The sequence below is a fragment of the Panicum virgatum genome, chromosome 7K (genome assembly GCF_016808335.1).
Source record: "Panicum virgatum strain AP13 chromosome 7K, P.virgatum_v5, whole genome shotgun sequence".
NCBI lineage: Eukaryota > Viridiplantae > Streptophyta > Magnoliopsida > Poales > Poaceae > Panicum > Panicum virgatum.
The window spans coordinates 42,098,368-42,122,786 of NC_053142.1; the positions used below are offsets into that span (position 1 = coordinate 42,098,368).

At 46.3% G+C, this 24,419-nt stretch overlaps 5 protein-coding genes and 1 pseudogene across 8 annotated transcripts; 5 read left to right on the forward strand and 1 right to left on the reverse strand.

The window, feature by feature from the left end:
• The first annotated feature begins 240 nt into the window (after positions 1 to 240).
• LOC120642723 (vesicle-associated protein 1-3-like) lies at positions 241 to 3,239 on the forward strand. 4 transcript variants are annotated; one of them, XR_005662716.1, is made up of 8 exons: positions 241 to 377; positions 499 to 1,162; positions 1,243 to 1,313; positions 1,409 to 1,490; positions 1,573 to 1,688; positions 1,774 to 1,923; positions 2,044 to 2,425; positions 2,825 to 3,239. XR_005662716.1 is itself a non-coding variant. In XM_039919294.1 (8 exons), exons 1-8 carry the CDS (start codon positions 1,114 to 1,116, stop codon positions 2,936 to 2,938), a joined length of 681 nt encoding a protein of 226 aa, XP_039775228.1. In that variant the 5' UTR covers positions 513 to 1,113; the 3' UTR covers positions 2,939 to 3,239. The 4 variants fall into 4 exon arrangements, 3 of the variants coding, with proteins under 3 accessions (XP_039775228.1, XP_039775229.1, XP_039775226.1); XM_039919294.1 differs by lacking the exon at positions 241 to 377 and having other exon boundaries at positions 513 to 1,162; positions 1,774 to 1,896; positions 2,044 to 2,091; positions 2,348 to 2,425; XM_039919292.1 differs by lacking the exon at positions 241 to 377 and having other exon boundaries at positions 530 to 1,162; positions 2,044 to 2,091; positions 2,348 to 2,425.
• Positions 3,240 to 3,673: 434 nt separating this feature from the next.
• LOC120642724 lies at positions 3,674 to 4,398 on the reverse strand (annotated as a pseudogene).
• Positions 4,399 to 7,564: 3,166 nt separating this feature from the next.
• On the forward strand, positions 7,565 to 8,302 carry LOC120642725 (14 kDa proline-rich protein DC2.15-like). The gene has a single exon (XM_039919296.1). The coding sequence runs from the start codon at positions 7,664 to 7,666 to the stop codon at positions 8,060 to 8,062; it is 399 nt and encodes a 132-aa protein (XP_039775230.1). The 5' UTR covers positions 7,565 to 7,663; the 3' UTR covers positions 8,063 to 8,302.
• A 4,028-nt stretch (positions 8,303 to 12,330) lies between these two features.
• LOC120642726 (14 kDa proline-rich protein DC2.15-like) lies at positions 12,331 to 13,034 on the forward strand. The gene has a single exon (XM_039919297.1). It carries the CDS (start codon positions 12,408 to 12,410, stop codon positions 12,798 to 12,800), a length of 393 nt encoding a protein of 130 aa, XP_039775231.1. The 5' UTR covers positions 12,331 to 12,407; the 3' UTR covers positions 12,801 to 13,034.
• Positions 13,035 to 17,828: 4,794 nt separating this feature from the next.
• Positions 17,829 to 18,540, forward strand: LOC120642729 (14 kDa proline-rich protein DC2.15-like). The gene has a single exon (XM_039919300.1). The coding sequence runs from the start codon at positions 17,903 to 17,905 to the stop codon at positions 18,293 to 18,295; it is 393 nt and encodes a 130-aa protein (XP_039775234.1). The 5' UTR covers positions 17,829 to 17,902; the 3' UTR covers positions 18,296 to 18,540.
• Positions 17,848 to 23,478, forward strand: LOC120642731 (14 kDa proline-rich protein DC2.15-like). The gene is made up of 2 exons (XM_039919301.1): positions 17,848 to 17,916; positions 22,853 to 23,478. Exons 1-2 carry the CDS (start codon positions 17,903 to 17,905, stop codon positions 23,229 to 23,231), a joined length of 393 nt encoding a protein of 130 aa, XP_039775235.1. The 5' UTR covers positions 17,848 to 17,902; the 3' UTR covers positions 23,232 to 23,478.
• The last annotated feature ends 941 nt before the right edge of the window (positions 23,479 to 24,419 follow it).

The window sequence follows — 24,419 nt, forward strand, 5'->3', positions numbered from 1 at the left end:
AGGTGGTAATGGGTCATGGCTCTAGTGGACTCTTCACAGTCTAATAAGATTTTTAAATTATTTAATTCAAAATTATATAAGATTAGAGTCCGATTTTTTTAAAACTTGGCTTTTAGATTTTCTAGTTCAAAAACTTAACCCTTTACTACCCCTATTTGTTTTGTGGATCAACGAATGGCTCCAGTGCCGGCTCCGGCGGCCGCCTCGAAAGGTCTCCTCTTCCTCACGGGTCAGTGGCCCGGGCCACGGGGCGTCTCCGTAACTCCGTTGCGCCCTGGCTACCGGCGCCGGCGTGGATCAGATCCTTGAGGTTCTCTGCAGCACCTATTTCTGCAAAATTGCAAGTTCGCGTGGGCTGCGAGTTCCTCCTACGGCAGGTTCGTGCTCGCCTTCTGCAATTCTCCGTTTGAGCTTTTGGACGTGATACCCATATGAAACTTGAGATCCTTCTGTACATCTTCAAGCCTGAAAGGTATGCTGCATCCCTTCTTTTTACAGGCCTCTTTTGCATGGCGATGGGCAAAATTTAGTTGTATTAACATGACGCAACTTTTCGTTGGTCCAGTCTGGATCAAAGCATACTTCTAAAAGAAGTTGGATTCCGTGGGAAAGCTTTGAAGCCGATATCTCACCGGTTATTGATTGCACAACCACTGCCTGATGGGCTTTATTAAAGGAAGGACGGACCCAAGAGAAATTGCTTCCTCCAGCAGCTACAGAGCACTATTGAAAATATCGCCTTGGAGAAGCACCATATCGCAAAGAATTCATGAAAGGAGAACCCCGAAACGAAAAGGATACATCCAGCTAATCCCAAACCCAGTCCATCAGAACCGATCAAGCACCAGCTAGAAAGATTCCTAAACTAGTTCCTAAACCCCACCCCAAAGTCCTAATCCGTATCATATTATTCCTCCGTTCCCCCCAGCTGCTCCTCCACCGAATCCAGATCATCATTATCACTGCACTTTGTTCGAGCTATCGTGTACTTTGCTTCCAGAGCCAGGAACCAGACCAACCACTTCTCGAGCCCTCCAGCTCACTGGTGTTCTTGCCAAGAGAGAGGTGGAGAAGATCGAAGCTTTTTGCTGCCACTGTTCTTCGTTCTGCGCCATGAGCAGCGCGCTGCTTCGGGTCTACCCTTCCGAGCTCAAGATCCCCTGTAAGTTTTTCAAGAACCAGTCGCTTATTGGTGCTTTTCTGGGCTGATTGTTCTGGTCTTGCTTCTGTTGCCATGAGAAGATGAGGTGAAGAAGCAGCGATCTTGCTGCATGCAGCTGACGAACAGGACCGATCAGTTTGTGGCCTTCAAGGTGAAATTCCATGTCCTTACTGTTCCGTGCTGCTAGCCTGCTAATACGATGCACTGGGACGGAGAATGGTCGATTTTGATATTCCAAATCTGTAGGTGAAAACAACGAACCCGAGGAAGTACTCGGTCAGGCACAGCTGCGGCATACTGCTTCCACGGGGCTCGTGCAATGTAACAGGTTTTATTTGAACAGCGTGTGTTCAATTGTTTGATTGGTTTATTTGCATAAAATTGTCATTGAAGTGCTGTCATCGATGTAGTTACAATGCAAGCACCTATGGAGATGCTATCAGACCACCACTGCAAGGACAAGTTTCTCGTGCAAAGCGTTGTGGTGCAGGACAGAGCGACGATGAAAGACTTTGGTCCTCAATTGGTACATTCTTGCAGCACCAGAACTAGAGTAAATTGTTTTCAGTTTCTCTAGTGCCTGAGTGAAATATTACCGTTGCCATCTGTAGTTCACTAAAACACCAGGTAGGCTAATTGAGGAGTTCAAGCTGCGAGTGGTGTATATTGCTGCTAATCCTCCCTCACCAGTTCCAGAGGAAGAAGAGGAAGAGGATTCATCCCCTCGATCAGAGGTGATCAGCTCATCTACATTTGATGTTGTAAGTAATGCAATTAACGTTGTCCTTTGGGCCTGATGGCTATTCAAGAAAAGTTCTCAGGATGCTACAACCTTAAAAAAACATTATAATGTAAGGATTTTTTTTTCTTTCATTGTTCAGGCACATAGATGTATAGGTGCTTCTGCAGCAGAACCTTCTTGTGCTGAGGTAACTCTGCTCAGTATAGCATTACTTATTACGGACTTACGATACCATGTCATTTTCTCTTATCTTTTTTGTTTGAGGAATCAGTGCCATGCCATTGTCAGATTGGATTGTAATGAAAATGTGTATATCTGCTCATTGTTTTGTCAATTAATCAAATACTATTCACTGTATTGGAATACAAAGAATGAGAGAGAATGCAATACAGCTACCCATTAGTTCACTACTTCACTCTCTTTTATTTATTTTGGCTGTACAGGGTACCTCTGTAATATCAGGGCTGGCTGGAGAGAGAGACTTCGCAGTAGATAAAAATCAGAAGGTTCAGCAAGAAATGGTAAAATTATCCCTTCACAAACCCAGATTAAAAGAATATGTAGCTAAGTTCATTTCTGAACAAAGCTAACAATTCCATTACTCACCTTGATCGAAGAAGCTTGTAATGAAGATCTGGTTAGATTTTCCTGACATTGTTTTCTCATAACTAGGAAAGTTCTCGTAGGCCACGCTGTACAAATTCACAAACAGAAAGTAACGTGCTTTAAGCACCGAGTCTGGTTGCCACACGATATGCATGTCGCCTGAATTATTACATGAACAATCTCCTGACGCAAGCTTGATAACTTTTGAATGCTGATGGATATATCTTTATGTTCTGTTTTTTCTTTTTGAACGGTTGTCTAGGTATCTATTTTACTGTCAAGTATGTAAACATTTAAATTAATTGTTGTTTCAGGAACTGCTTGGGGAGACAAGGTCATCTCAACAGGGATTCTCACTGATGTTTGTAGTGTTTGTCTTCATGTCTTCTATGTTCATTGGACACTTGATGAACGAAATCAAGGTCTAGCCAAATAACAGTTGTAAAAGGGAAAGAAGGATCTGCATTTCTACCAACACTGTCAGAGACTCGATGTCACGTTCTCCATACAAATTTTCTCTTAGTTTCACATTGCAGCATAGCTTCACTCCATGTAACATGACTATTCTAGAAACAGAAAGGGTTGATCAGGAACCTGTAGTTAATTTGCGCATTCAAATGTATGTTCTGATTGTAGTTTTGCATCAATAGGTTTATAGAGGTTTTCCTGACAAGGCTAGTTTGTATACTAGTTTTAGAAGCTAATAAAACAGTTTATATCTGTAGCCTCCGAACACCATAACTTTCTAAAAAAGAGTCTTTCGCAAAACCATGTTTTTTTCAGAAACTTTAAAAATACTTTACATCCAAAGAGGGCCTTGTGCTAGGCCAGAGCGAAGAATTCATTCCCAAGCAAGATTTTCAGGCTAGCATAGACATGGTTCAACTTGACAACAGGGGACTGAACCCTTCTGATTTGTTCTGAGACGTTTCGATGCAAATAGATGAACTGCAGGTTGTTAATGCGTCAGGTCAAACCTAATACAAACTGTTGTACTGAAATTATCCGTCAGAACTTAACCGGATGCTCAATGTCGATCTGAATCAACGATAATGTGATTCATCCAGCTAGCCCCATCTAAGCAAGTTTCGTGACAAATTACCAGTAGGCAGAAGAACAAGGGCACGAATGAAGCTTCCGTGATCTGGTAGTACCCTACCACCCTACGTCGGCACGACGTAAACATTTACATTGTGATGAGCCTCCGCGGCCAGCTCCACCGCCAAGCCGACGGCGACGACCGCGACCACGCCGGCGGCACCGCACCAAGCGGCGCCGCGCCTCCAGCGGCGCCGCTGCACGGTCCTCCTCCTCATTTCCGCCGCGGCCTCGCGCTTCTTGCCTTCGGCGTCCATCGGCTTCACGTCATCGCGTGTTCCCATGGCCTCGCGCTTCATGGCGACGGCACCGGGCGCCGCCTCCCCGCGTGCCCCCGCGTCCTCGCGCCCGGCGTCGTGGCCCTTGCTGGCAATGGCATCCGCCGCCGCCTCCTTGCGCGCTTCGACGGCGTCGCCGGCAACCGCCTCCGGGCACGAGTCAGTGCACGAGCACTTGGCCTCGTCCTTCTCAGGCTGCCCCACCACCATCTCCTCCTCTGGTTCAGGCGCAGCCGCTGCGCGCCGCGCCCACTGGTCGAACGTGGTCTCGAGGACGGCGAAGCGCGCCTCGGCCTCGGCCAGGTGCTCCGGGCGCGCGCCGCCGTGGCACTCCGCCTCGGCGGCCAGGAGCGACCGGAGGAAGTCGGTCTTGGCCTTGATCTCCGCGGCGAGCCGCTCCGCCGCGGCGGCCTGGACGACAGCGCGTGCTCGAGGTAGGCGCAGAGCTCGTCGAGCTTCCGCTCCACAACGGTGCTCGCGCGCCGTCCCTGCGTCGCCGGCGGCGTGTCCATGGGCACGGCGCTGGGTGCCGGTTCCCGTGCGCGTGCCTGGAGAGGCGTGGTGGCAACGCCGCGACCGCGATCGAGCACTCGTGCGGCAGAGGGCGTGGCGGTTTCTTTGTGGCCTTGGGCGCGGCCGCGCGTGAGGTTTTGAGGAGTGGTGGCAACTGGGCCGACGCTTCGCCTGAGCGTGCGCGCGCTTGCTGGCTCGCTTGGGTAACTGCACACTGCACGGTTGTCAGGGTGAGTGTGCAGGGTTCGATTTCATCAGATCGCTTTGGGCCTTGTGAAAGTGGTGAGATACTGAGATGGCACGGTAGCACCGCAAATCTAATTTTACACGCGAGCCCTAGCGAGTTCCAGCGCGCGATTTCCCGACCAGTCTCCACGTGCGTGAACCCTACCAAGTACCAGCTTGCATTTATGTTTTTCCCTTCTCTGCTGGATGTGTCTTATATTTTTCTCACATATTTTTTTTCCATCATTATCCTTCACAACGCCACAGCGGGGGTACAGAGGCCTGCAGCCTTGCACGCTGCCCACGGTGGTCGGTGCAGTGCGGCCCGGAGCTTCGCGCGCACTATCTCGGCAGAGTGGCGAACCAGATGAAAAGGCAGGAGCCTGGCAAGCTTGTGGAGGTGGGAGTGCTTTTTTTCCTTTCCTTTTCTTTCTTCCATAAAGTTAATGCAACAGACACGTAACTTTGTATTGGAGAAGTTATGTATATAACTTTTCTTTTATATATAAGTTCTGTCTTGTTTTTCTTTGCACAAGTTATATACATTAGTTTTATATAACTTTTTTTTTTTGCTTCTTTTGCATAAGTTATATCAATATTACTTCTTTGTATTGGAGAAGTTATGTATATAACTTTTCTTTTATATATAAGTTTTGTCTTGTTTTTCTTTGCACAAGTTATATACATTAGTTTTATATAACCTTTTTTGCTTCTTTTGCATAAGTTATATCAATATTACTTCTTTTAGAAAAATATCTTGCATAACTTTTTTCGCTCAGATTGGTTTGCGACAAAGTTTTGCTGGAAATATTGATTATATAATTTTTCCCATAAAATTTATATGTATAAATTTAGCATATAAACATGATTTTCATATTTTTAGCTATATAAGTTTGTTGTATAAATATCTTGCTTCTTTGTAATATAAATCTGTTTTAATTTTTCGTATATAATTCTTTTTGCTTTATATTATTTTATGTATATAATTTATGTATATACATTACATATGCCAGTGAGATTGAGGAAAAAGACGAAAGAGAATAGGGAGGCGGGGACCAACAGCTGAGCGCATGCGGACACTCGCTGGGCGGGAGCGCATGCCTTCAGTCAGCATATGGCGGCGGCGGGATTGCTCTGCGGGTGGGAAGTTGCCGGAAAGGGAATGGGTGATTATACTTAAAAGGGAAAGTATATCCTGTCGGAAATCGATTGTTGCAATCTATCCTAGCGCGCGGCTTTTATTAGCAAGGCCCCGGTAGCACACATCTCTGGATAGGAAGTAACTGCAACTCTGAGGCATCCAAGAGCGCGAGATCCGGTGTTCTTTTTTTCGGGGAACCGGAACGACGCATCGTTTTTCTTTTTTTTTTATGTGTTCTTTTTTTTTCATTTTTATTCAGAGAGGGCGGCAGATGATTGGTTTCAGCCCAGATTTCACGGGCCGGTGTCCAGGCCTGATATGGTTTCAGCCCACGGAAAAATTTTCAACGAGAACTTAAATAAGTGGGCCTTTACATGGGCTCAAAGAATGCCTGGTTAGCGCCTTAGGCCTTAGCGGTCATACGATTCGGCAATCAGAAATCCTATATATCTTCCGGAATGTGGGAAGAGTATGAAACTTTTAATGTTTGAGATTCGTGCAAGTATATCGAGCGGATGAGATTGAAGAGAGCAGCGCTTGCATGGCGCATGTGCGGCTTCATTGTGCATGGCTAGATGTCGTGGATAGATGTGCGGACTCCATTTAGATTCAAAACTTTAATCCTATTTTTCTTTCAAACCGTAAATATATTGGATTCCATTTGAACCATGACGCTATTTGAAATTTATGCAACAAAACAAGATCACGTATGCATATGTTTTAATTAATCAACATTCAAAGTATACTATTGCAATATTTGAGTATGCATGTTCAACATTTTGTACATACAGTTTCAACATTTTCATATAGGAAATGTATCAAGTGCAAACCAACATCTCCGTGCAAACTATGGAAACTTCAATCCGAGTCATTAGATCAACATCCAAGGGGTATGGGGGATTGAGTAATTTTACAATCTGGACCCGCCATTGGATTGTATAATCACACTTTTGCAAATGCCCCCTCCCACCTCTCTGCGCCCCACCCTTTGGATGTTGATCTGATGGCCCAAATTGAAGTTTTCATAGTTTGCACGGAGAAATTGGTTTGCATCTGATATGTTCTCTTTCATATAAAATGTTTAACTAGTTTATAAGAAATGGTGTATTAAACTTGAATGAATGTTGAATTTTGTATTTTAAAATATTGACGGTACTAGTTTAGTGAAAGTATTCATTATTGAGCTGGAGGGGGGATTGAAAGATGTCTGCCACCACCTGCTTTGGCGAGTGGTGACGGAGTGGTGACGTGCAAATTGCACATGCTTATTGCATGTGCTTGCTTCGACAAACGGAGCAGCGCACTACGCCGTGGCGCGTCACTACCTCCGATGGGCCGCGACACCAACTGTTCCTCTCTGTACTGGGCTTTATAGATATGTTTGTTATTCATCTTCTGGAAGGGGTATAGGAGCCCCCTTCGGCGATGGCTCTCTCATTCCCGGTCGGCGAACGATCGATCGCCATCACAGCATTCTTAAACGAGTGGTGTTTGGCATTTCTGCATGTTACCAGGTATATAAAGTATAGACACCGAGCATCCTAAACGCCAAGATCGCCCAATAGAGTAATCATGAACGGCCAGACGAGAACAATCGTAACCATGCGTCCACCGCTGCAGCAATCTTGTTCACTAGTGCCGCTTCGCGTTTCTGAACATGTATCCTGTCTGTATGGCACCTCAATTTTTCAGCGGCCTGCTCAGCAACCTCACATGCACGCTCACGAATTGATCACAGCGTCGCTGCTTCGTTCCTTCTCTATAAATACGGCACCCGAACACCGCCTCGAACCATCACAAGCACTCAGCAACCGAGCAATAGATCAGGTCCTCAGGAGCTCCTCTTGAAGCTCTCACTCTCTCTGCTCAGTGCTTGTGGTCAGGCTACTTTGCTTAAAATGGCAGGCAAGGCCTCGGTCGCGCTGTTCCTGGCCGTCAACCTGGTCGTGTTCGCCATGGCCAGCGCCTGCGGTGGCGACTGCCCCACGCCGTCGACCCCGTCCACCCCATCCACGCCGACCCCGACGCCGGCGTCGAGAGGCAGGTGCCCCCGCGACGCGCTGAAGCTGGGCGTGTGCGCCAACGTGCTGGGCCTCATCAAGGCCAAGGTCGGCGTGCCCCCCACGGAGCCCTGCTGCCCGCTGCTTGAAGGGCTCGTCGACCTTGAGGCCGCCTTGTGCCTCTGCACCGCCATCAAGGGCAACATCCTCGGCATCAACCTCAACCTGCCCATCGATCTCAGCCTCATCCTCAACCACTGCGGCAAGAGCGTGCCCACCGGCTTCAAGTGCCTCTAAGCGCTGACCGTGGCGTTCGTGTCTGGCATGCCATGGCATGGCATGAGCAGAGCATGCCGACGAGTTCTTTAATTTGATTTTCATACGCATGTAGCCGGTTTTACCACCTTTCGCTTGTCGGTGTTTCCTGTGTGCGTCGCTCATGTCCCTGAACTATTTGGATCGGATTACTATTCTTTTATTTGTATCCGGCAATCTGCTTGTACGAATAAAGTTTAAATTTCTTCCTATTTTCTCTTAGCTGCATTTTTTATCGGCTCCAGCGATCTCAGCTCTGCAGTCTGCAAACTTATGTTTTGTTTCTTGACATGAATCACAAATTCCACTAACTTTTGTGCACTGCTAAATCACTGATCACCAAGCCACAACCTGGACATGCACGACCATATGTACCACTAGCATGCACATCCCTATTACAACTAGGCGTATAGCCCGCGCATTTGTGCGGCTAGTATTGAAAATTCAAAAATTTGTTTTTCATTGTATTTTTACTTAAAGGTTATACTATTTTTTAACCATACATCATCGTGTTCATTATCGTAAATTATGTCTTATTATTGATTAAAACAATTCAACTATGATCTACCTATAATAACAATTTGATTTGTTGAACTTTAATAATATTATGCAGATAATTATTCTTATTTTCATTTTATTTTGATTGATTGTTGTTAGCTTTAGTTTTTATTAATAATATATATTTGTAACTGATACATAGCTAAATGGTATTTTATATTTAATTTTTCATAATGGCATTGGTGGGTGATTTTTAATTAGGCATAGGGGTATTTTAGGCTAATTTTTATCGTAATGACAGTGGTGGGTAATTTTTATTTTTTTATTTTTCTTCTATTAATGTGGGAATTTTTAAACCTTGAGAGCGAACGTGAGGCTCCGTTTGTTGGTCAAATAATAAGATAATAGATTAGCTAGGGATGTGCTGAAAACCTCAGAACTGATGAAGTTCGTCTATATAAAAAAACTTTTGCCCACAAATAATTCCACCAACCGAAGACAATTCATACTTTGAGCATTCGAGAGCATGCTTCTTGATGACTAGCAATGCATCTGATTCTACTACTAATAATCATCCATACAAGGCTCAGCTAAGCAGCTATATATTGAGTGAACAATCGTTCCCAACCTCGTTCAGCAGCAGGCTATATTGGCACAATATCTTGGACCAATTATATATAGATCTGTTGGCATTAGCTTGCGATTGTGTGGAAAGCTGTTTTTGGAAAAGCTGGTAAAAATTAGATTCCATCTATTTGGCTTGTTCAGTTCATTCTTGAATTTCCGCTTATTTTTAATATATTGTTGAGTCCTGCCATTTGGTATGGTTTCTGCTTAATTTGTGAAAAAATGGAGGGATAAGATGCGCCCGAAATTGTTTTTTAATTTAGTAATGTATGTGTGGCGAGATCTTTACAAAATAATCTTAGTGACAATCAAACATTTTGATTTATATTAGAAAATAAAAGTTATGCAATACCATGCGACTAGCTACATTAGCTATTTTGATCTAGACAGTTATCTAACTTGTCTATTGTTGTATGAACTGTTCCATATTGACACGGCACACTGGTACATGGACCAAGCTACTGTTTGTGATTTCGTTCACTTTAAATTTGGTTAAGTGATAAATATGCTTTTTACCGATATTATGGTACTTTATACAACACAGAAAGTTATAAACTAGACCGTGATGGTTGAACAAACTTAATAAAACAACATGAAACATTGCTTCCACCAAATTTTGAATGAGACAAATTAGTTATAAATCCTATTACTAAATCTCCATATATGAATGGTGAAAATTTACATGTCCATTTTTTCAACGATCGGCAATGCCAATATTATCATATATGATCACTATGTAGTAGCAAAAATATTTACCGCAAGGCATGCGCAGAAGGCAGGTACGGTGCCGAGCGGGGAGGTGGGGAACACCGACGGTGCCGGCAACGGGAGAACACAACAATGGGTCGAATGGTGGTGGTGGAGGTATCTTTGTAGGCGTTAGAGCCGCTGGCAGTAGCAAGCGCGGTCGGGTAGGAAGAAGAAATTGCGCTTCAGATCTGCCTGAGGAAGAAGAAGGAAGCTGAATGGTCAGATATTGATCAGACATCTCACGTTGGCCGCCTAGAAAGACAAAAGAACTGGCAAATGAAGGATATCATGTCCCATATTTCATAGAATAACCACTAGGACATGCGAACAGAAACAGCAAAACTACTTAACGCAAATAGTTGCTACAAAAGAATGGCAACCCACTGTTATTGTTGGTATTCTTTTCAAGCAAATTCAGACCTCTGAAACTTACATACCCAAAACTGAATGTAATAGATGCTGAGCCATTCGAGTACCGTGAAAGGATTGGGTGCTCTAGCCTAAGAGGGGGAGGGGGTGAATTAGGCACTCTAAAAACTTAGACCTATGGCTCCAACTAGTTTGCACAAAACTTAAACTAAAACAAGCAATCTAGATGTGCAACTATGGTTGTTCTAGTGTGAAACCCCTATCCCAAAAGAGTTTAGCAACCTATAGCCTTTCCTATCAAGAAACTACTCTATGAAAGTAAAGACATACAAATTGCTAGTATGAAATGTGGAAGCTTAATGAGCGGGATAGGAGATAGCAAACTCTTGACGCGGGTGTTTATCCCGTGGTTCGGTTAGCCACAAAGGCACACCTACATCCACGTTGTTGTAGCACTCACTAAGAGTATTGCTACTCGGCCACCAAGTCTCTTCCGTGAACACAATCACAGTCACCTTGGCCCCGGGTTCCACTAAGGAGCTTCTCCACAAAGGATGGGGGTCTCCACGTCCCCCGCACAAAGTGTCGTCGCCGCTCCACACCAAGTCGGAGGGTCGATGACGTTGCCGGCGAGCTTCACAGCTCCAAGGGGCCGGCACACCAAGCTCTTCTTTTGGTTCACTAGAGAACCACAGCACAAGGGCTCAAGGCCTTGCAATCTCACTCACTAAGAGCTAATCCTTTACACAACACTCTCAAAGTGTGCTAAGGGCTAAGGATATGAACACTAAGCTCTTGGATGGCTTCAGTGGTTCTTGGGTGTGTATGTGTCTTCCTTGAACTCCAGCAAGCTTCAAATGGCCGGGGGATGCCATATATATAGGCCTCCAAGTCGTGGAGCCGTTGCTCCAATGATCAGCAAAAATCTGCGTACCAACGGATGAACCGATGCTTATGCCAGGGATGACGTCGGTTCATCCGGTCACTCTAAGCAACTGAAGTAGCCGTTGGCTTCACTGACACAGTTGCAGCGACCAGGGACCATCGGTTAGACCGATGCTTAGGGCGTCGGTTCAACCGGTCACACACAGCAACTGGACTAGCCGTTGGGCCCCCCTCTTCTGCTGACGTTAATGCACCGATGCTATGCTCCAATGCCTCGCCGGTTCAACCGGTGCTGAAGACTTGGCTCCTGCGCGCTTGACATCGTCTCTGGAACATGGTACGTTGAATGCACCGATGTCTATCTTGAAGCCGTCGGTTTAACCGGTGCTTCACTTGATCTTCATATGATCTCCAGAGGCGCACAGACTTGTGCCAATAGCCAGGCCGTCGGATCATCCGACAACCATCGGATGCACCGATGCCTATATCATCGGTTCTTCCGGTGCTACTGATTTCAGTAGAACTCGTCCAATTCAGCGTTTTTTTTGAGTTCTTTCTTCGTGTTTTGCTTTGCATGGCCTTTTTACTTCATCCCTGAAATCTAGAAATGTTTACTTAACAATACCATTAGTCCTATTGATTGTGTTGTCATTCGATTACCAAAATCACTCGAAATGGCATAAATGGTGTCATGTTAACCACTTCAAGCAACTTGCGCGTCCGTCATCATGGTAACTCTGCTGTCCTTTGACCAGCAGTGTTCAGTACAGGTACAGGAGTACATTCTAACCCATCTCTTTGGCACCCGAGCATGTTACAAGGTACAAAAGCAGCCAACTCATATGCCAAGTTGCTTAACTAAACTATGACTACCCATCAAGAGGATGAAGAGAGAACAAACGTTAACATGCATCGCCAATGCAGCAATCTCGGCCACTAGTGCTGTTCTACACTGGAACCTATACCCCCAAATATTTGTAAATCAAATCCAGATCACCCATCTTATCACCCGCACATGCAACCATGCTCACGGGAATGCTAACGCCCCAAAAAACTAGTCAGCATTGCACCCATCTTTCTCCTATAAATACAACACTCCAGCGCCAACACGAACCATCACAAGCGCTTAGCAATAAAATCCCAGCTTAATCATTCATCTGCTTCGAGCTTGTGGTCAAGCAACTGTTGCTGCGCAGCAATGGCAGGCAAGGCCTCGGTCGCGCTGTTCCTGGCCGTCAACCTGGTCGTGTTCGCCGTGGCCAGTGCCACCAGCGCCAACTGCCCCCCGCCGCCGTCGTCCCCGTCGACGCCGACCCCGACGCCGGCGTCGAGAGGCAAGTGCCCCCGCGACGCGCTGAAGCTGGGCGTGTGCGCCAACGTGCTGGGCCTCATCAAGGCCAAGGTCGGCGTGCCGCCCACGGAGCCCTGCTGCCCGCTGCTTGAAGGGCTCGTCGACCTTGAGGCCGCCTTGTGCCTCTGCACCGCCATCAAGGGCAACATCCTCGGCATCAACCTGAACCTGCCCATCGATCTCAGCCTCATCCTCAACCACTGCGGCAAGAGCGTGCCCACTGGATTCAAGTGCCTCTAAGTTACTGATCGATGAATGAGCCGACCATGCCAGCATTCTTTTGCTTATTATCTGTTCGTTTAGTGCAGGCTTATCGGTTACTATGTACGCATGTAACCGGTTTGGCCAGCTTTCGCTTTTCGATGATTAATGTGCAAGTCCTTGCATGGACTAGTCCCTAAACTACTTGGATTATTCTTTTGTATTCGGCAATCCACCTGTTATATGAATAAATTTTGTTTCTTTAGTTTGTTATTTATTTATTTATTTTCTTGCTGTGTTACAGCTGCAGCAATATCCTTTGCAATTTTTTTTTTGAGAAACTCTGTTGTCTGAACGCTCGCTACTTTGGGAAGTTCTGAACTCTTTCATTTTTGTTGAAAACTGACAATAATATCCAAAATCAATTTTCAGTATTATTTTCCTATTAGGTTAGCGTTTCGGGTGAACCGTTGGTAAATGATCTTAGTGAGGAATGTTGAGTACTCTATCCTGCCTGTGATGAATGAATTGTCAACCGTGCGGTGTGATCGTGCGCTTAGTCTTTGGATTGCAGGTACACGGGCGTCGAGTGTCGACGGAGAGTTGCCGTGGAGGAGCTCAGGCCGGGCGGCAGCTGTGGCATCCACTCCTGGATCGAGGGCGCAAGCGGCGACGGAAGGCGGGTTTCTTGGTTTGCGCCACAAAACCAAGCAAGCGGACGGCGGTCGAAGACGCCAAGTCGTGGAGGCACGGGCGTCGGTCTCGGGACTGGCGGAGGCGACGGGCGTCGACGGCGTCTAGGGCCTCGCTGCGGGAGAGGAGGTGACGGGCGTCGGGCGGCGTCTAGGGCCGTCAGGAGGCCGAGGCGGGAACGGCGTCTAGGGCCACGGCGTGGAGGCGGGAATCTTCCCGCACGTGGAGTTTTGGCGGTTTTCTCAAAACCGGCCATCTACCCGGGTTTCGCGGACCCTCCAAAACCGCGGACCGGATCTTCGTCAATGTGGAGGCATCACAGGGAAGACTTCGAGTCGAAGAAAGAAACTCCACCGTTGATTGAGGACGTGTACAGGGCTGCTGCAGACCCGACCGGTCTGACCGGTCCTTTGGACCGGTCTGACCGGTCTGGCCGCAGCAACTGGGTATAAATACCCCCACCAGCCCGTGGCTGGGCGAGTCTCTTGAGTCTTTTTATATCTTCTTCGTTTTTCCTTCTCCCTGCCCCTGCTACAGGTTAGGGCCAAGGACTCCAACGCAAAAGAGGGTTAGGGTTTAGCTAATCTCTCAAATTAGTGGGTAGGATGATGGGCGGATGGCTCTAGCCTTTGTATAGGTGAATTCCTCTGAGATTAATGAATGAAATTCGTTTGAGATTCGCCTTTGTGTGCTGAGTTCTCGTCCTCTCCCTCCTCTCTTGCGTTTTGGGTTCGAATTCTCCTCTTTTGGTTTGTTTTGTGTTTGGAGGAGACAACCCTTTGAATTCGTGCTTTGTTGTACTCTTTGTGACGATTCCTATGCATCTAGCCTAGTGCCAATCCCTCTGAAATCGCAAGTTCTCACGAATTGGAGTTTTTGTGTTCTTGAGAAAACCCCAATCCACTTTGATCTTCCCCCGAATTCTCAAGATCCTTTAATCTTTTGGGAGAGATCTCTTGGGGATATGTTCACGGGACATATGTGAAGGTATCCTCCAAGTTTTGTTGGATTTGGACTTCGTTTACTCGTGATTCAACATTTGAAGCTTTGTTTGCGGGCTGTCTGGGAGCAACCGGTCTGACCAGTCGGTGAAACCGGTCTGATCGGTCTGGGATTTCAATTCCAGCCCGACCGGTCTGACCGGTCTGTGCAAGCGGTCTGACCGGTCTGCGTCTGCCAGGTCTGCTGATTTTCTCGTTTGCCTCTGAGTTTTCGCTCGCTCGTTCTAGGGCTTGTTTGTGATGGTTTAGCTCTTTCATAGCTATTCCAAACTTCACCTAGAACTCTTGAGGGCTTGTGGTGATTTTGGGATATAGGCCGACGGATCGTTTTCAGAAGAAATTTTGATCGGCTCCCATTCACCCCCCCTGGTCGCCGGTTTCGGTCCCTCACTTAGCATGGTGTAGAGGTATTTGGTTGGGAGTCCTACCTAGCACAACTTAAGGGCTTGTTCGGTTGCACATGGATTCATTCCAAGCCGGGAATGATAGAAATAATAGGAGATATAACAAGAGACCGGGTTTCATTCTAAGTTAGAAACTGGTTCCTGGTCTCTTGTTGCACCTAATATGAGTTTATTTTGTTGCAAGTAGTTTTCGACATGGAATGAAACCTGATCTCTTGTTATGTCTCTTATTATTTCTATCATTCCTGACTTGGAATGAATCCATGTGCAACCGAACAAGCCCTAAATAAAAAGATTCAAATGGAAATTTGACTATGGCACACCATAAAAGTGTGGCTTTGTGCGATACACATTGTAAAAGTTATTTTAGTCTCCAACCCATTGTGAAAGAGCAGTTTGGTCTGCAACACACTGCATTGAATAAACTTACCATTTTCAGTTGAAAGAAGTGGAAAAAATACAGTTTTACCCTCGGACCCACTTGTCACCTTCTCCCTCTAATTTCTTTGATCCTCTATATTCCCCTGTACCAGCCTCTCTCTCTCTAGCCTTTTTTCCCACCATATGGACCATTACGCTGCTGCTTCGCTTCTGCAATCGTGTGGCGGTTCTGCAGACGACCAAGAAAAACTTATCTAAAAAAGACGACCAAGAAAAAGGAAAAGGAGCTAGTACAGAGAGAAAAAAAATATAAGCTAGTAAGCTCTGTGCATATATGCATGGCAACAAACTTACGCTATGCATGCATGCTGGTTCATATTTCAAAACATGTAGATGACGAGATATCACTAGCCCATGTGACAGCTAGCATGCATGGCAACAAACTTACACTATGCATGGCATGTGGCACGTGTATATAAATAATAGAAAGAGAGTACGATATTTGAACGAATGAACGAAATAATTTGGGTGAGACTTCAACATTATCCACGCGATTCAGTTTAACCAAACAGGTGGTGGCCATCGGCTGCTGGCGTGCCGAGCAGCCAGACGGTCAGACGGGGAGAAGAGAAGAAGAAAGAGAGCATAACAGCAAAGCTGGCAGGTGGGCCTAAGGGCAAAATGTTATACATCCCTTTTTGCTGAAATTGATTTGCTTATTCCGCGTGGTGTGTTGCATACTAAACCTCATTTTTCTGTCACATCGTGAAAGTGTGGTTTTGTGCTAGTGACCCCTCTTCATGAAGATACAATTCTCCACTCTTTATATATACTAGTCTATCAACCTGTGTTCCTGCACGGACTAACTAAAATTAATATAAAAATAAGATTTATAGCTAATAATTATAAAAATCTATCTCACGCCCCCTTTTGTCTATTAAATATTCTAACACATACTCTAAAATACATATTTATTATTATCTAGTTGTAATGGATTTTATTTTGCATCACACCTCCATGTGTGTTTGTGAATTGGTATTCTTGTCTCTTCCATCATACATGAATACGTGGTGACACATATCGTGTGCAGTATTTTTTATATAGACAATAATATAAATAATATATTAATAATGATAAATAGTAATTTAAAATTTATATTGGTGTATTTTAATATTTTGTTGTAATTATATAATTCAGTTTCAGATTTAGGGGTTACTTTATCTTTTAATAATAATTAGATAACTTATATGCAAATTTAGGGGTTATTTGCATTATTTTATAAGGACATATGTGGGTAATTTACACAAATATTAGGGGGTTATTCTAAAAAATTAAATGGTAGAGGTGGGTAATTTAGATACATGTTTAGGGTTACTTTAATCTACTTTCATAATGGCAGTGATGGTTAATTTTTTAGGAAGATAACATATTCGACCATGTTTTAAATAGCGGGCTATAGGATTTAGCGGCAGGGTCCTCAAAACGCTATTAGCGCCGCTATAGCCCGCTATTTTATACTGCAGTGATCATAGCGGCAGCTCCGCGAAAACCACTATAGCGCCGCTATAGCCCGCTATTTAAAACAATAAGATTCAGTGACTATTATGATTAGAGTTGTCGGATTGATGGTCAAATGTTTCTAGTTTTTGTGAATTTCTCTATTATTTTTGAGTATTCACTTAGAATCTTAGGTGGCTTTATGCGATGCCTGCAGTCAGTAATATAAGATGCCATATACTCATTTAATGGTTCTTTAGATGCTGGTCCAAGGCCGCTAGTCACTAGTTTCCTCTGTGAAGCTGCATCACCTTCGCTGTTCACTAGTTAGGCCGCTAGGGGGCGTTGGGGTCACCAGAGGGAGCAGGTTAACTGGGGAGTTGATCAGTGCGTGATCTGGACCATTGGCTCCAAATCAAACTGCTTAGTGCTAGATGGAGAAGATGTTTCAAATAGGATAAAGTGCTGTGAGAGAAGTCCCCTAAAAAAACTGTGGCTTGGGAGCGAACCCCTTCACATCTAGAGACATAGTGATGTGCAGTATATATATGAGAGCAATTTTGCCTAAAAACTCTGGTGCTCTCCATCAAGCACCACACAAGCAATTGAGCCTTAGGTGTTTGAGGAAGTCAAGCACCACACAAGTAAGCACCATCAAGCACAAAACTCTGGTGCTCTCCATCAAGCACCACACAAGGAAGCACCACAACATCCATAAACCAATTCGTCTTAGGTGTTTGAGGAAGTCACAAGCTAAGGTTCAGAACTACCAATCAACCAAACCAATGCGCCAGGTTTTTTAGTATTCCAGTATGCCAAGTTGCTACACTATACTATGATCCACCATCAAGCGAGAACAAACGTCAACATGAATCAATCAATGTAGCAATCTTGGAAATTCTTGGTCACTAGTACCGTTCAACAACATTATAACTTATTTCTGGACTAGCACCCAAACATCGTAAAACAAATCCAGATCACTTGCACATGCATACATGCTCACGGGAACCTTAATACACCACCAACTAGCAAGCATCGCCCCCGTCTTCCTCCTATAAATTCCGCAGCCAGGCGACGCCATAAACCATCACAGGCGCTTAGCAATAATCGAGTTATTTCTGCTCTAATTTGCGCGTGTGCTCCAGTAATTTCAGCAGAGCAAAAAATGGCAGGAAAGGCCTCGGTCGCGCTGTTCCTGGCCGTCAACATGGTCGTGTTCGCCGTGGCCAGCGCCACCTGCGGTGGCGGCTGCCCCACGCCGTCGACCCCGTCGACGCCGACCCCAACGCCGGCGTCGAGAGGCAGGTGCCCCCGCGACGCGCTGAAGCTGGGCGTGTGCGCCAACGTGCTGGGCCTCATCAAGGCCAAGGTCGGCGTGCCGCCGGCGGAGCCCTGCTGCCCGCTGCTGGAGGGGCTCGTCGACCTCGAGGCCGCCCTGTGCCTCTGCACCGCCATCAAGGGCAACATCCTCGGCATCAACCTGAACCTGCCCGTCGACCTCAGCCTCATCCTCAACTACTGCGGCAAGACCGTGCCCACCGGCTTCAAGTGCCTCTAAGCTACCAGACGCTATGCATCCATCGTGGTTTGGTTTGCTATGTGCTATACACGTTCTAAGTATCGGAAGCTTGCATGCACTGTGGGGAGGCAAAGGATCGGACGTGCGCACGCATGTATCCGCGTTCGATTTGCTTGTGTTGTTCCGTTGTCTTATTTATTCTGGCATGTCCCTCTCTGAGTTATGTGGATTTTTGTTCATTTACATTTGCAACCGGATTGTATGAATAAAATTTGTTTGCTATATTTTGTGTTCTGTGCGTCCGTGGAAGAGCTTGTGAATTTAGTTCTTTGAATATTTGTTTGGAACCGCCATCGCATAAATAAAATAAGAGTAAGATATAGGAGAAAAAAGTTATGAGAAATAATAACTACGTGCATGCCATTGTAAGAATGCTACAATCACAAAATCCTAAAATATTTGAAAAAATAATATGGACATAGACTTGAAACATGCTATTGTATTCTTGATCGTCTGCAGGCTCCCGAACCCGCGTCCCTCCCGCGGGCGACTCTGAGGGCTCTTTCCGCAGTCGCCATTGGGTCTTCTCCTTCCTCCCCTTTTCCTCCTCGCCGGCGCCTAAGAGGGGGGCGGGAAGCCCGATACCCACAAGGAGAGCGACGACGGGGTGACTCGAGCGAGCAGCAAGCGCGCGTCGTGCGAACAGAGGTGTTGTACTACCCAACGCTGGTGGGGATCCTCCGGCGACTTTGCGGCTAGATCCACCATCCCATGGTTGGATCTGTCACCCCCATGGGTGGATTTGCGGCCATGGTTGGTTTCCAAGGGGCTGGCGCCGGCTGCGCATGGTCAGCGCTGCCTAGGGGCTGCTGCGTGCGGGCGTGCGCTGGAGGGTGAGCACGGATGTGCGCGGGCTAGCAACAGCTACGGGCGGGCGCAGGCTTGGACGAGAAGTGTCCGGTGCCGGAGATGATGGTGTCTCTTGGTGGTTGCGACGTGCAGCAGTTTTGCATCTCGTGTGTGGTCAAGTTGGCGGGAGTGGCAGTCAACATAGCTATGCGGCTGCAACATGCAGCCGGCGCACCGATAACCCTCTGGAAGGGCTTCTACGGCACGTCTAGGTATCGATGGCGGTGGTGGCGGCGCGCTAGGAATTCGGGGTCATGGTGTGATGATTGTGTTGGGGGCACCTTGGGTGAAAGACTCAATGACATTGACACCAGTGGGCGCCATATCCCTGTTGAGGGCGTCGTGGCCAGCACGTTTTCAACAAGTGAAAATGCAATCCATATCTTGGATGAGTGGCGGTGGAGCTATTGGCGGCGTTCCCTTCCTGAAGGGTATCGCTTTTGGAACTTGTCTCGGCCATAATGTCACTTCCGGCAAACATTCTACGCTTCTCGGCACCGGGGACGTGAGGAGGTGGGACTTGTTGCATGAAGTCGAAGCTGTTGAGTTGGGGACGTGGATTGGCAACGATAACATGAGGCGAACTCCCTTTTCTTCGGCATCCGTTTTTTCGCTTGGGAGGTCTGGCAAATGCCGGAGGCAGGGAGTGAGTCCTTTTGTAGGAAGTCGGAGCTACTCTTCCTTGAGCTTGGCAACGATGACCTATCGCGACCTCTTGCTTCGGAATCACTTGTTTTTGGCATCGCTATATTCGTCTAGGGACGGACATTGGGAGTCGGAGCTGCTGGCTGCTTTTGCAACCATGCTCGGCAACGATGATCTAGGGTTGTTGTGTGATCTGTTGCGTCGTGTGTCTGGATTAATCTTCGGATGCCTAGTGTGGAAGCTTTCTTTGGTTGCTTTTTCTTGTACATAATTCCTTTCGTCTTAATAGAAAGGCATAGCTCCTACCATTATTTTTTATAAAAAAATATATTGTATTCTTCACTGCACAAATATTTACGACCACTCCCAAGAAGAGGGTACATGCATCACGTACAGTGAATAGGGAATAAGGACCAATTTGGGAAGCAAAAGTAATAATAACATGAATAGTCCCACATGAATTTCGTAGAATTTTAGAATAACTCAATCAAGAGTTAGGCTAGTGTTCTTGTATTAGGTCAAGAGTATTTGCCCACCTACCACCTTCATCCACCTATTAGGCCTTTGCAAAATTCGTAGCGTGTGCAGCACCCGCGTGAATCATCAGTTTGCCTGAGAAGAAAGTGGCTAACGTATCCACTCTCTATATACACACATTCTTTTCTTCGTCGAACAAAATAGTAGGGGTGTCAATGGGTGACCCTTATAGGCACCTCCAACTCTTTTTAGTTCAAAATATTGTACTAAACTAGTACAATATTTTGAACTAAAGAGAACCTAAGGGTTATCCACTTGCACCCTACAAAATAGGTTTCCCTATACAAACACAGACACCCAGATACCCTGCATAGTTATCTGCCCCTAGGAATTCATGTACACAATCACTGAAAGAATAATTAGTCAAAAGTATATATGAGCACTCGAGCAAAGTCGGAGAGAATTGAATCTAACTGGACAACATACAGCTCAACATATATATGTTGTTTCTTCTAAGAATTCGCTAAAATTCATCAAGTTTCAGTAGGCAGCTTTTAGCACAAAGAGCTGATGCATATGTTTGTTCACGAATTCCACGTTATATCGTGCATTAGTCTGAAAAATCGGTAGTAAGATTATTGCAGAATAACCACATGGATTATCCAGATTTGTGAAAAGAAAGGCGTCATGTGTAACTGTTGTACTGGAACGCTCACACAGATCAACAACAGCCAACTTTGGTCTCTTACTGTTCAATTTTTTCCTAGAAAAAAAAACATTGATAACTTCATTGAGCACTGTTAGAACTTGAAGCAGCCTGAAACATCCACGTCCTGCCTGCTGTCTCGCACGATGCACACGACTGCTGCCCTCCTTTTCAATCATCACCATATGACATTCTTAAATCTTAAGTCCATATACTGCTGGTCTTTCTGCATGTTAGGGCCAACCCTAATGCCAAGATGCTAAATTAAACTATGATCAGCCATCAAGCGAGAACAAACGTCAACATGTATCCATCTGCGCAGCAATCTTGGTTGCTAGCGCGCCACTACAAATTATACCATATTCCATGCGTGGCATCCAGATTTTCCTGAAACAAATCCAGATCACCCCATCTTCTCACCCTCACATGCATATGTATCGGTCCATGCTCACGGGAGCGCTAATGCTCTAATAATTCAGCGATCGCTGCACCAATCTTTATTCTTTAGTTTGGTCCTATAAATACCACACCCAAGCACCATCCCAAACTGTGAGAACTGCCCAATTTGATACTATTTTAAACGAATCGCCGGTCATTATCATCCAGATGAGAGTTAACACGTGCTTGCCTAAGAGCGTGCCACGTGTTATCCCACATCTAGAGACACGAATAACCGACACGTCATTCATCCAAAATAATATCAAATCCGGTAGTCCCGGTATGTGCTCCAACATACACCCAGGATCAGCATATGCACATACCGTTTACAATCGAATACATCGCCAATATTCCACAAAGAGCAATTTTACACACTTAATATTACAAGTTCAACATAGGTGGGTTTCAAACTCCACTTACAAGCCTTGGGCTCACGAAAGTCATATTAAACAGAAATGTAAAGTTTATTGTATTTACATACTCTCACGAAGCTCGATTACGATAAAGACTTACTAAAGTAATGACGGCTTGCTCAAGGACATCATTACTGCCACCACGACCTACTCTTCCCCCGCGTTTGGATCAGCAGGGTAGAAGTGGCCGAACACCACTTCTGGCTCACCTGCAACTAGATTTAGAAAGCACCCTGAGTACAAAAGGTACTCCGCAAGACTTACGCGATTAAATAAACAAGGATCATGCAATGGCTCAAGTAAAAGCTTTAAGGTTAAGTAATTATTGCATAAGCATTAGCTCTATATACTTTCACCTATCAGAATTGATTAATGTTGCCCAAACCCCTAAACAATTTTAGTATATTAAGAGTATACAGAATAATGAGTCACAGAGGTGCCATGAACCATTTCCACCAAGCCGAAATTCTACGAAGAGTTCAACGGACAAAGAGCTTGCTCATAACCGAGAGCGCGGCAATTCGAATTGATTATAACCTTGCAAGGGTGTACTACTTTACCCACACGACGCAAGGACCATGCGACTCACCCAACCCGCTAAAGTTGGATAAGAGGGTACTCGCGTCAACCGTTCCCAATATGGCTCGATCATTGAAATCTTCACACCTAGCTTACGCGTAGAGACTTAGTTTCCACCGGGGACATCTCTAAACTTTCCTACTCACAGGTCCACCCGGGGACACCTCTAAGCCTCTCTGCATAGCCCTTGGCCACGTAGGACTGTACATCAATGATCAAGTCAAGGAAAGTAATTGGCTTATCCGTTCCATTATATTGGATATGTGGTAGCACGAAAAGGTGCTCAAAGCCGACGTCATCCACGGACGGTGACACAAACCATCACAGACGCTTAGCAATCGAGTTATTAAGGCACACCAGCTTAATCACTCTGCTTCGTGCTTGTGGTCAAGCGACCTGCTAGTGTGTAGTAGCAATGGCAGGCAAGGCCTCGGTCGCGCTGTTCCTGGCCGTCAACATGGTCGTGTTCGCCGTGGCCAGCGCCACCTGCGGTGGCGGCTGCCCCACGCCGTCGACCCCGTCGACTCCTACCCCGACGCCGGCCTCGAAAGGCAAGTGCCCCCGCGACGCGCTGAAGCTGGGCGTGTGCGCCAACGTGCTGAACCTGATCAAGGCCAAGGTGGGCGTGCCGCCGGCGGAGCCCTGCTGCCCGCTGCTGGAGGGGCTCGTCGACCTCGAGGCTGCCGTGTGCCTGTGCACCGCCATCAAGGGCAACATCCTCGGCATCAACCTCAACCTGCCCGTCGACCTCAGCCTCATCCTCAACTACTGCGGCAAGACCGTGCCCACCGGCTTCAAGTGCCTCTGATAAGCGAACCGATCGATGCATTTGCAATGTGTCTGCCAAGATTCTTTTGCTAGCTACTAGTTGCATGCATGCATGCATGCATTGCATAGGCAAAGTACGTATGTGTGTAGCTGGTTTGATCAGATTTTGCATTTCCGTGTTTCCTGTTATTCCTGTCCATGCGTGGACGTGTCCCTGAACTCTTTGGGCTATTCATTTGTATCCGTCGATTTGCCTGCATGAATAAAATTTCTTTGCTACTTGTGCTGTACTGCTTTTGAGCTATGGATATTTCTCATTTGTGTGCATTTGTTTTAGGTCATTAGGAAAAAAATGATACCGATACCAAGTGTCGATTCATACAGCTTGCCTTCCGAAATTGTAAACATTTTCAAGCAAATCCAGGGATGGAGACAAAAATTATATAAAAGTTCTAGCTATCAATGGAATTTACAATTTTTAATTAACAAAGTTTTTTAAGAAAGAAAATGCATGTAGGACTGGGCATTTTTTAACCGAAAACCGGTCACCGCACCGAATTGTCGGTTTTTCAGTTTTTTCGGTTCGGCGTCGGTTTTCAATTTTATGGAATTCGGTGGTCGGTTTCGGGGTCGGTTTTGAGGTTAAACTGAACCGAACAGCCGAAAACACCGAATATACAGTACTGCACGCGAAAAATTGCCACGATTAGGCAGACCACCCCAGGTCTCCGACGGCCCAGCCCATGTTACGACGCTAGACATATAACACCTCCACTGCCAAACCCTAACCTTATCACGCGCATCCCAGGCGGCGGCTCGGGCTTCAGCTCCTGCATCACGCGCATTCACGCGCCGCCTCCAGCCTCCCCGTTTCGGCGCTCCAGCATCACGCGGGGGCGAGCAGCGCAGAGCGCAGGCACGCGCCGCGCTGGCGTGCGGGAGCGAGGCAGCGAGCGGCTGCGCGCAGCGGCCAGCGGGTGCAGGCGTCGCGTCGGGCGAGCAGCAGGAGCGGTCAAGCGGCGGCACACAGTAGATTGGCCCCAAGCAGCGGAAGATAGCGTGTGCTTGTTGCTATTTGCTTGTTGCTACGGCTGCTTGCATCCCTATCTTGTGCTACTTGCTTGTTATGCGTGTGCCTGATACACGCAGTTTGCATCTACTGCTTCGTGGTTTCCTGCTGCTGTTTGCTTGATCGTTGCTGACTTCTTAACTGAGCAGATCTGCACTG

Bases quoted from the DNA above. Each gene is read 5' to 3' on its own strand.
- LOC120642723 (XM_039919292.1), top strand. From the start codon at position 1,114: ATGAGCAGCGCGCTGCTTCGGGTCTACCCTTCCGAGCTCAAGATCCCC. The intron at 1,163-1,242 runs GTAAGTTTTTCA...TGCCATGAGAAG, and splicing joins TTCCGAGCTCAAGATCCCCT to ATGAGGTGAAGAAGCAGCGA. The intron at 1,491-1,572 runs GTTTTATTTGAA...TCATCGATGTAG, and splicing joins GGGCTCGTGCAATGTAACAG to TTACAATGCAAGCACCTATG.
- LOC120642725 (XM_039919296.1), top strand. From the start codon at position 7,664: ATGGCAGGCAAGGCCTCGGTCGCGCTGTTCCTGGCCGTCAACCTGGTC.
- LOC120642726 (XM_039919297.1), top strand. From the start codon at position 12,408: ATGGCAGGCAAGGCCTCGGTCGCGCTGTTCCTGGCCGTCAACCTGGTC.
- LOC120642729 (XM_039919300.1), top strand. From the start codon at position 17,903: ATGGCAGGAAAGGCCTCGGTCGCGCTGTTCCTGGCCGTCAACATGGTC.